The sequence below is a fragment of the Zingiber officinale genome, chromosome 1B (genome assembly GCF_018446385.1).
Source record: "Zingiber officinale cultivar Zhangliang chromosome 1B, Zo_v1.1, whole genome shotgun sequence".
Lineage (NCBI taxonomy): Eukaryota > Viridiplantae > Streptophyta > Magnoliopsida > Zingiberales > Zingiberaceae > Zingiber > Zingiber officinale.
The window spans coordinates 17,351,108-17,362,815 of NC_055986.1; the positions used below are offsets into that span (position 1 = coordinate 17,351,108).

The following is an 11,708-nucleotide window of genomic DNA, read 5'->3' on the forward strand; positions in this document are numbered from 1 at the left end:
GTCTATCATGAGTGGTATTTTATTGAAAAGTTATAGTAGAGGTTGTCTACATGTTTATTAGATTTATGAAAAATTTTGACATGTGCTATTTTGAATTTGTTTGTGGTAGAATTTTTATGAGTGAATTTTTATTGTAGTAACATTTAGATTCTATTGTATATCATGAGTCGATTTTTATTGTAAAAGCTATAGTAGAGATTGTTCATGTAATGCCCGAAAATTCTCAAAACTATTTTAGAAATATTCTATGATTTTTCTGGAATTTTAGGATATTTTTACAGAATTTTTAGAGTAGCGGAAGTAGCAAAAACAAATAGAAAACGAAAACGGCCTAAGCGGGAATTGAACCCGAGACCTATGGTTTACGGATAATGTTAGTAACCAGTTGAACCCAGCAGGGCCATGCTGAAAGGAAAGGGAGGCAATTAAATTTAAGTTAGAGTTGGGCGAATTGATTCCTTAATATAAATAGGAAAATAATGAAGGGAGGAGATTAGTTTTAACGTGACTTCTTCCTCACCCTAGCCCTCACCGTCGCCCACTCCCTTTTCCTCTCCTTCTCTCTCGGCGCCCAAGCCCCAAGGGCTCTCGGATCACTTTCCGGCGACGACTCCAACACGAGGACGTTCCCCTCCGCGAGAAGAGCACATAGACGCGAGAAGATCGTCGAAAGGATCGTCTCCTCCGGAAACCTAGCGATTAGAATCGTAAGGAATTATGAATAGAAGGTAAGAAACCCCTCACCTGCAGTATAAGTAGCTTTCGTTTGATTTCATGCCTTTAGTTTAGCTATATGCAGATTTTTCGACACCAGGGTGTGTTTAAACCCTCCTCGCAGACTAGGGATCTAGTTGAGCACCTCTAGATGGGCCAGACACGTTATTCTCCTTCAGTTGGAGGCTCTAGACGTTGTCGGGTGCCTAGAGGTGGTCTCCCTATTAGAGGGGAGAGTTAGAGCACACCAAGTGTTCGACAAAATGATTAGTGTAGCTAAATATTACCTCAGATATTTTTAACAGCTCAGTTAAATGCATTAGTAGCATTTAAATCAGTATATTAGTCTAGTGTCAGCTTACATGGGACTACGGTCCAATGGGTGGGCTCCCACAGTCGCCTCTAGGTTTAGATAACCTAGCTCTAGGTTTAGATAACCTAGCTCTAGGTTCAGATAACCTAGAAACAGCAAAATAAGCAATTAGTAGCTATATTCAGTATTTTATTTTCAGTGGCACTGTACTGGATTAGATATCCATTGGGTTGGGCTCCCACAGTCGTCCCTAGGTTCAGACAACCTAGTAACCCTACTAAATTCGGGACTTGCAAACCCGGGTCTAGTTAGGGATGCGCGCACAGCAAAGTACAGTTGCCGGGCCCACTAGCAACATGATTATGTATTTTCACTTATTACGATAATAGCTTTCAAATTCATAACATAGTTATGTGATTATAGTTTAAGATCAGCACTAGCTTAGTTTTAATTCATTTTTAGTTTCAGTGTAGTTCTCCTAGTTGATACTATGAGTTAACTCCATGCTTAGATTTATCATGTATGCCATGTTTCAGTGTTAATTGCCATGATCAGTTAGTTTTTATGTATTGTATGTCATGTCATGCTTAGCATATTCAGTATGTATTCCAAATAGCATGTTTTAAAATCATGAATTGCATCGTATGCATGTTTTTGTGAGGTAGATGGTTTCTTACTAAGCTTTAAGCTTACAGATACTATTTTCCCTTATACTGCAGATAAAGGTAAAGGGAAGATGGACTAGCAGAGGAAGCTGGAGTTCAATGCAGAGATGGTGTGTGTGACAGGAACTTGGAATAAAAGATCCTTAGGGGATCTAGCAAGCTTAAACAATTGAACCTTTAGTATTTCTATTTTCACGCACTTTTAATTGTTAAATGCTACGAACTAGTAAACCATGCTTTATATCCAGTTTAGAATGCTAGCTTTATGTCACTAGAATATATTCTATGGATTGTATAAGTGAAATGTGAGATTTTGGCACGAACAAGTGCTGAAATTAGGGGCTTTGATTCGAAATCAGAGACCCAGATCGGTCTACCGACCGATCAGAGTCGAGTTGTGCCATTGGATTGGTCAGCTGACCGATCCATGCGCGAACAGAGAGTTGGCGTCTGTTATGGATCGGTCAGCCGACCGATCCATGTGCGAACAGAGAGCACAGACGCTCACTGATCGGTCAGCCGACCGATCAGTGAGCCACTGGATCGGTCTGCCGACCGATCAGTGCACTCCTGGATCGGTCGGTAGACCGATCCAGCCACATACAGAAGCGATACAGCTTCTGGATTGGTCAGCCGACCGATCCAGAGCCTTCTTCCGTGCCAGTATCAAGCTGGATCGATCACGGGATCGATCCGACAGCCCAATCGATCCACGGATCGATTGAAATGCCTAATTACAGCTAGCAGGACATCCGAGAGGCATAGATTATCTTCCCTAGCATGTGTACAACTCCTAGGCACACCTAGAATATTAAGTTCAGATTTTCCAGTAATCAGTTTAGCAAAAAATTTTAATCAATCCAGATTTCCGCAATAGTAATTTAGCACAGCATAATGTAGTGATCGACCTTACAGCTTAGTCAGTAGGAGGCGAGTCGTTACAGTTCACATTTTTATTGAGTTTTTAGAGCTAGTTTAGAAGTTTGGATGAGAAATATTTTTGGGCATTGTTTACTAGTACTCATCTATGTAACATTTCAATATATCCATGTCTTCCACCCACTACAACAAAAACATTAAAAGACAACGGTTAAAAACCGTTGTCGTAGACCCTTTAAAACCGTTGTAATTGGCAGTGTTGTTAAAAGTGGGGGGCTACGACAACGGTTTTAAACCATTGTCTTTGAATGAAAAGACAACAGTTTTGCAACGATTTTAAACCGTTGTCTTTGAATGAAAAGACAACGGTTTAAAACCGTTGTTGTTTAGAGCATTTTTATTAACAATGCGAGTTTACAACCGTTTTTGGGGCTACGACAACGATTTTTAACCGTTGTCTTTGAGGGTGATAAACAACAACGACGATTTTAAATCGTTGTCTTTTAAATTATTATCTTTTAATACCAATATATATCATATTTCAATATAAATATATAATAAAGAATCATAATCACAAAAGAAAGAATATTTTCCATATCAATGACATTCAAAATGTTACTTATACAAGAATTGCAAACACAAAAGAAGAAATATGTCTAATATTCAAATAAAATTTATCCCAATACAAATAAATAAATAAACTTCATTTACAACTAATGAACAATAGTCAAAAGACTAGAAACTTGTGATGGAGGTTCATGCCATATAGGATTGCAAGTAATTATTGTCAACCCAAGCCCCATCACAATCTTCAACTTGTAGAATTTCATTGGACTCCTCTTTCTCACTTGCTGATTCTTCCATGTCAACCTTTTCCAACATTGTTGATCATCAATTCCATAATAAATTCAGTCTTCCCACACCAGCTCCATCAAAAAGTCCAATCTTTTCATCCCTTTGATAAGGCACTAGGAGATCTCGACATATAAAAAATGCACATGAGACATAACCAAACATATACATACAAGATTGTGCAGCAAGTCTGGTGGTTCTTCAAACAAATCTGACAGATTTTTTTTCATAGCTTCCTCTAATTTTAAGGCATCTTTCCCTACGACTCCATACCATATTTTTGGTGCACCCCAGTGCATATAGTTTAATGAGTATAGATGATGATCTTAATAAAAGAAACATCAATTAGCCTATAAATTGAAAGTAAAGAATTATGCATTTGCAATGTGCAAGTTTATTAGATGCCAATTCTACGGCAAGTTTATTAGATGCCAATTCTATGACAGCCTCATGCCACATGTAAGCTATGGATTTACTGAGTGTGTGATTTGAGAAATACTATCTTACCCAACAAAAGGAGGAAAAGCACATGTATGAAATCAATCTAACAAAAGTGCCTTCTGTTTTGGATCTCCTTCCTCCTCAACCTGTAATCCAAATATATGCATAGCGATAGTCATTTAGCGGCTTGTTTTTTGAAGAATCATTTAAAATATAGAACAATAATTCAAATTGATATCGTATGGCAACATAAAACATCCAAGGTCTCATTTCAAAGTGAAAACAATAAGGTATTATTCATGAGACAAAAAGAAAACATTGCTTGGATGATAAAACAGATAACAAAGGGTAAAAGGCCAAATGGCCAAATAAGGCTCTTTTGTATCAAAACAGCCGACTATCTCCCTATTTTAAAAAATTCTCTACTAAGCAGTTGCCACAAACAAGTAAATGGAAAGAACTTTCAGACATGATTTATAGCTGTTATAATCAGGACAAACGAAGGAGACTGGTGATGAGAAGCTAATTATCAGTAAAAGCATTTTAGAAGATATTTAGTAGGGCCAGCTGATTAAGAAGATGATGCATACCTCAATTATTACACGACCCTTTTTATTTGGCTTTTTGGCAGCATAGTCACCATCTGTCTTTTGTGATTTAGATTCCAACAGTGCTCGTAGTTTCTTGGGAATGTGTTGTTCTAAACGATCCATTTCTTCATTATCTTCTTGCATTCCATCTGTACCAAATTAATTTATTGCTAAGGAAGTCCAAACTGATGAATTAATCAAGCTGAGCATACTACCAATCATGGAGTTCAGTACAACTATTACATTTTATATATCTTCCCTATAGTCATTAAGAAATTTACTTATTGCTGGTTTGTGCTATTGTTACATCAATCTAAATACCTAGAGGATAAAGGGATTAGAGGAAAAGTTTTTACCTTCATCATTGCCCAAAAAGGATTCATCATTCATGAGACCATCAAAATCTTCCATGTCCTCTTCCTCTTCAAGTCCATCATAGCCTTCAACATACTCTATTTCTGCCTCCTGCTAAAATAAGAACAAACTGGATTGTCTACCAAAAACTGTTGCGAGAAAAGAAGATGAGGTAGAATGAGTCTGATCATTACTTCTTCTTCTTCAGTTGCACTTGGTTGGAGACCTTCCATTTCCAAGATATTATTATATGCCTCGACAGGGTAGTTGTATATGTCACCATAAACACCTTTCTTCAGGCGCTCTAGAAGTTCAGTCTCGATGCTCTGTCACAAAATAACCAATTACACTAAATGGAGTGCTACAAATGATGAAGAGTCACAAAGCAATGAATGTAACCTTATCCAAAACTGCAGCCTTTTCAACTTTTTCCTCCCTCCTGGCTTCTCTCTTTTCCTTTCTGGGCACTGTCATTATCTTTTCCCTAAGTAAATGGCATAAGGTTGCAATTTCAATCATTCCCTAACATAAATGGCATGATGATGATGATAACGACCATGATAATGAAAATAAGAATATTTCTTCTCCTTTCTGGACATTGACTAAGACTACTGCATACCTCACTTTTAATTCAAGCTTTCTCATGCGGATTCGACATTGAGTCATTTTGGTTAGTCGTTGTTTTATTTTGTGCACAAGTAATTTAGGCCAGAACTCTTGAGAAAAAAAAACAGCAAATAATTCAATACTTCAAAGATAGATTTCAAGAACTAGTCAGTGAGAGTAACAGTACCATATGCTTATCAATAATTTCAATAGCCTTCTCATAGTTTCTTGGAAGTTTAACTCTCTCCCACAGTTCCTCGACAGTCAGCAGTTCCCGCAGTTCAGTTGCTTCCACTGCAAATAAAGTGGCTCTTGTATATACCATGAACTATTGAGGGACAGATCATTGCTGGAATACAGGCATTGTTCAATTGTATGGTCACCAATTATTCCAGTTCTCTCACATTGCTCCACACAATTTATGATACGCAGGGATGACATGAAACACAAAACATAACCTCATGTGTAAAGTATCTACTTCCAAGTAATTTAAGTCCAATCGTCGATTGTCAATTAAAGTCAGACACAAGAAAAAAAATAAAAATAAAGAAAGAATTTAAAACAAATGATTAAGGAAGTCTCAACAATCAATAGTTAAGAATTACAAGACTTCTAGCCATATTTGTTAAACATATTAAAGTTGTATAACTCAATGCATCATAGAATGTGAGAAATCAACATAGTGGTACTAAATTGATGAATACTATGGTCTCAAAATTGGATAGCTGTTATTTTTTGTATCATGCTAGTATGAAGTTCCCAAAAGATGTGCATGCACTAATGATAAATTAAAAGGACAAAATGAATGTTCATCTCTATTTCCAGGCCCTGTGACTAACAAGATAAGAAAGAGTTGAAATTCTAGAGTAAATTAAACAGCAGCATTCTGGACGTCTCTGGCTAACTAAAGCAAGGACACAAGCAAACAAAACAGCATTTTAGCGGTTGTCGAGGCTATACATAATTCCAACAGTGTTCAAAAAATCATATTAACCATCAACTGACGGTAAAATTTTCACGCAAACTTTTAGACAAATTGTTATGCTTTGGAAATACATTTTGCAGTCCACTCATTGACCGTAGAAGTAATTGGCAAGAGAAAAAGCCCTAATCTCAAACAATCTGACAAAAAAAACAAAGAAGAGAAGGATCCCTTAAACAATTTAATCTACATGCATCCATCAAATGTTGTACTGCGAGAAAGAATTGAGGTAGTGCTTACGATCGTAATGGATGCAGCGGCGGCGAGATGGAGATGCCCTTGGAGTGCAAAAACCAAATATATACAAGGATGGAAACCAAACCTTAAAGAGAAAGGAAAGGCGAGGAAATAGGGCTCTCGTCGCCTCATCGATGGCCAAAGAGGAGAGTGCCACCTCCTCTTCCGGTAAATAAAGGGAAAAGCTGTGATCTGCAAGAAGATCGAGTATGCAAGAACCGAGAGGGAATTGTGCGAGGAGGGAAAGATTAGAATCGGCTTTGCTGAAATCATCGTGGTAAGGTTTTACAACCTTGTGGCCTCTGTTGCCCATCTCTCGCTCTCCCTGCGACTAGTTACTACGAGTCGTGAAGGGGCGATGGGTTTAGGGCTTGAAGAGGAAAGGAGAAGGGGCGGCAGGTTTAGGGTTCGGAGAGGAAAGGAGAAAAATAACCTGAAGTAGGTGAAGAGATCATAGGTTGGACGAAAATGCTTAAGGATCGAGAGAATGCAGCGGCAAAAAATTTCGAGGAGAGGGAAATAAAAACTGCGGTGGAAAAAAATGACGACAAACACTTAATAGACAACGATTTTCAAAAACTGTTGTTGTTATCGAAAAAAAGCGCACATAGACAACAGTTTTCAAAAACTGTTGTCTTAGCCTTTAAAAACCGTTGTTGTAGGCCCAAAAAAACATAAATAGACAACGATTTTTAAAAACCGTTGTCGTAAGCCAAAAAAACTGCTAAAAGACAACGGTTTTTGTTAAAACCATTGTTAAAAGGTAAAAAGACAACGATTTGTCATAAACCGTTGTCGTTTGAGTGTTGTTGAATGAGGATTTTCTTATAGTGACCATTACTTTGCTTAATCTTTCTTATTGTTTCTCTTATACTATCATTTGCTTGATTCATGTTTCCCTTACATTTCAAATAATGCCTTCATTATTTTATTGTGCACTCTTATGTATATAGTGGTGGAGATTAGAAGCAAAGCAAGCATATGGTAGTGCATGAATCCATGAGTAGCTTGAGTGAGCTCCACTATTGCATTTATATAAGAGGAGAGTCACCATCATTTGCCTTGTGAGGTTTATTTTTTTTTATCATTCTTAGTTTATCTATTATGAATTGAAGTTATCATGTTTGTTAATTAGTGTATGAATTGAATCCATGAATGCTTGGGTCATTTGAATCTAACAATCCTAGGTAACTTTCTTTTCACTATTTTCTAAGCATGATTGAGAATTGTTAGGGGAATGCATTTTAGTTATTTTCTTCTTTTGTTGATTTGCTCGAGACAACCAAGAATAAGTGTGGGGAAGTTGATAATGAGTATTTTGGTGCATTATTTTGGCTCTTATTCTTGATATTTTTAACTTCTCGCATGCTTAATTTTATGGTTATATTACATTTTATGAGGAGAATTTATTTTGGATTTAATTATAAATTTTTTACAAATTATGAAATTTAATTTAATATTTTTATGTGGTTTTGTAGGAAATTCAAAGAGCCATGGATTAGGGTCGAGCCAGATCGAATTTGACCTGATTTGGAGGTCAAATGGAGGAGATCAAGCTGAATCAATGTGAACCGTTGATCCAGATCAGGAGAAATCTTGCCCCTTCAGTCAGATAAAGTGATCCAGCCTTCCATTCTGATTTAAAGCGATCTAGATCATCCTCGTCCAAAGAAGTAGAACTCCAATTCAAACCCAATCTAAAAGCCCAACTCATCCAATTTAAAGCCCAATTTGAACTCTACTCTTAATGAACCAGATTTAAGCTCTAATGGTTACCCTTTCCTTAACCCAAACCCGATCCACTAAGAAAACCTTACCTTTACGCGACGGCACAGTGAAGGATCTTCTTTGCATCGCGATTTCCATCCTCGCGAGCTAGGGCACATGAAGCCTTCCCCACCGGTGCACTGTTCTCTTCTTCCTCACCACCAGCCGGCGGTGTCTTCTCTTCCCTTGCCATGGGTGAACCATCCACAGTCCACTCCAGAAGCCTCTTGATTTCGAGCGGCGATGTCAGCATCAACACAGGCGAAAGTTGCAAGCAGCGACAGCGAGCTCTGTTCATCCACCTCGTCGGAAGGGTTTTCCGGCAAGATCCTTCACCCTCCGGTGTTCATCCTTCAGCTCTTCCTACTGAGGTTCAGGCGGTAGAGCAGTGGGGGTGAGCAGTCGGCAGTTCATCATCTTCCAGTCAACTTCCATCCGAGTGGGTTCTTCGGTGGAAGATTTGTACCATCCTCACCGTTGTCAAAGCAAGCTGTCCACCAGTTCTTCATTGCTGTCCACCGGCTTTCAGGGTTCGATAGTTGGGTCTTTCGTGTGACGGCGAAGGGTAGTCGTTGGTACTTGAAGTGGAGGAATGGATTGTGGTCTAGATTTCTTAGTTTATTTCATGTTCATTGCTTATGTTTACTTGTGTTGATGTTTTGTGGTTGAATGCTTGTATTAACTTGATTTTTAATGTTTAAATTGCACATATTATGCTTAATTAGTTTCATGCACGCAACGTATTCGATCAATTGCTTCAACAATTAGTTAGGTTTAATTTGATGCATTTTAGTTTGTTTAATTCTTGCTTTGTCTTGTTATTTCAATTTCTTTAAGTTCTAGTTTTGATTTAATGCAATTAGGTTAAGTTAAATTAGATTTCTTTAATGTTTTAGGGTCCGTTAAATGCTTTGCTTTACTTTACTTCATGTTGCCATTTATTTTCTGTAATTGTAGTTAGGTTAGACTTAGCTTTATTACTTGCATTGTCTTTTATTTATTAGATTAGGTTTCATTTAATGTTTTGTTATTTCCTTCCGTAGTTTAATTGTGTTGATGGTTAATCCATAGCGTAGTGTAACAATACGTTGTGGATTAATTGTTGACACTTAGTTAGATTTCTTTCCAGCACTAGATTAGTTTTTTACTTGCTTTGCTTTTTATTTGTTAGGTTTAGAATTAAAATCCAAAACCTCCATTTTTATATTGAAACCCCCAAAAATAGAAATAACAAACAATCCTAGATTACCATCCTATCGTTGTTTTCGTTGGCGGACGACCCGAGTCATTTCTATGCTACATTAGTGTAGGAGTGGTTTGGTACTTCATTGTTTGATGTCCAATTCAAGGCAAAATTGGGTCATAATTAGTAGTAGGCTTATTAAATGATATTCAACCTTACCGTTTGACGTAAAGTCGTCGCGCTGCTTTTTGGTCCAGAGGTGTTTTTCAATTTATTCTCCGTTTGTGTTCTTTGGTGCTTCATAACCATATTTTATTATTAATAAAATATTAAAAATCTGTTTTAAGAAATACCTTCATTCGTCGCTTCCAAAATACGAACTCCCCCTCGAATGTTGGTGGGTAGATGTTAGCTCCGGCCATCTCGTTGCTTCAGTCGGCGATTAGTCCTTCTGAGGCATCCTTGCTCTAATACCACTTGTTAGGACCCTTGGTGGCCGGCTAATGGGGGGTGAATAGCCCCTGCACAAATCAAAACAAAAAATACCTTCCTCGACTTATAACTTAAACAAACACTTGCATAAAAATGAATAATAAACTGAAAAGACGAGACTCACAGATTTACCTGGTTATAATTGGGAAGGTTGTTAATCCAACGAAGTTGAATCACACTAAGAATCTCCTTCAGGCGGAGAAGCCTTTTTACAACAATGAAAACACAGAAAATAAGAAGCTAAACAAAAACTAAGATGTGTACAAGTGTTGTTGCAAGAATGTTTGTTGTTAATAGATTCTAGGATCAAGGCTGTATTTATAGCCTTGGTCGAGGCGCCTGGAGTGGGATAAAAACTTATTCCTGACGCAACGGTTAAAGACCACATTGAAATGACTAAAACTTGGGTTCTAAGCGCCTCGAAGGGAAAAGTCAAATTTTAGTTGACTTTCTCTCCGGGCCTCCAACTTCAGCTCTACTTGCTTCAGTCCGGGTCTTCTGCTCCGGTTCCGCTCGCTTGGGTGATTTCAGCTATCCGGAATAGGGCTCACCCGAACCCAACTTCCGGCCTTCTCCTCGAGCAAGCTTCCGCTCTGGCTTCTCGTCCCTCGGAATCGTCGCGTGCTTCCTTCTTGTCTGCCAGCGTACTCTTCTGCAACTCTTCATCCCTTGGACACACCGAGCCCGTCAGCTCTCTCTCGTGCCGACCTTCTCGCTAGCTGCGTCTTTTGCTTCTCGAGCAATTTTTCGCTCCGACTTCTCGTCCCTCGGAAACACCGCACGCTCCCTTCTCGTCCGCCGGTGTACTCTTCCGCATCACCTCGTCCCTCAGACGCACTGAGCCCGTCGGCTCTCTCTCCCGTGTCGTCCTTCTTGCTAGTTGCATCTTTTGCTTGACTTCTTGTGCTCCTAATTCCTGCACACTTAGACACAGGGTTAAACATAACAGGACCTAACTTAACTTGTTTGATCACATCAAAACAACCTTGGGGTACTAACAATCTCCTCTTTTTTTATGTGAGCAACCCAAGTTAAGTTAGGGTAAACCAATATGAAATAAAAGTAATAATTTTGCAATTATAGTACAAAAAAGTGAAATTTGAAATTACTACCTCCCCTAGACTTAATTTTCCCTTCTCCCCCTTTGATCACATAAAAAATGAGGTACAAAAAAAATCTAAGGGTAATTTTTCAAAAATTTAAGTCGTTTAACAAACAAAATTCTGAAGTTATAAGGTTAAAATGACTTAAAAAATTTGGTGAATCTTAAACACAAGTCTAAGAGAATACTAAAAAAAATTGAAAGTGAAAACCTTAAAATAATTTTGGAAATCTTGAAATATCTTCTGAAAAATGTAATAGAGCATTCATTTTGAAAGAAGAAAATATATTTTAAAGATTTATAAATTCAAAAATTCTTTTAAGAAAAATAATATTATGTTTAAAAAACTTTCAGAAAAGTTTTCTTCATTAGCAGGGATAACTTTTACAGAATAATTAAATATTTTAAGAGATCAAATGATATGAAAAAAAAATTAAGATTCTTCCTTAAGATGAATATTGAATTCTTCTTTCTAAAAAATTAGGATCCAATTTATTTTAAACACAAGTTAAAACTCAAGAGATTTTTTTA

General features: G+C 37.6%; 1 protein-coding gene across 10 annotated transcripts; it reads right to left on the reverse strand.

Moving 5' to 3' along the window:
- Positions 1 to 3,212: 3,212 nt before the first annotated feature.
- LOC122051692 (protein MAK16 homolog A-like) lies at positions 3,213 to 7,139 on the reverse strand. Of its 10 annotated transcripts, none has more exons than XM_042612951.1 (7): positions 6,719 to 7,139; positions 5,428 to 5,708; positions 5,208 to 5,292; positions 5,003 to 5,134; positions 4,811 to 4,922; positions 4,455 to 4,603; positions 3,213 to 4,010 (listed from the first exon to the last, which is right to left on the reverse strand). In XM_042612951.1, the coding sequence occupies exons 2-7, from the start codon at positions 5,472 to 5,474 to the stop codon at positions 3,963 to 3,965; spliced, it is 573 nt and encodes a 190-aa protein (XP_042468885.1). In that variant the 5' UTR covers positions 5,475 to 5,708; positions 6,719 to 7,139; the 3' UTR covers positions 3,213 to 3,962. The 10 variants fall into 10 exon arrangements, with proteins under 10 accessions (XP_042468885.1, XP_042468868.1, XP_042468859.1 ...); XM_042612934.1 differs by having other exon boundaries at positions 6,637 to 7,139; XM_042612925.1 differs by having other exon boundaries at positions 5,428 to 5,524; positions 5,602 to 7,139.
- Positions 7,140 to 11,708: the final 4,569 nt, after the last annotated feature.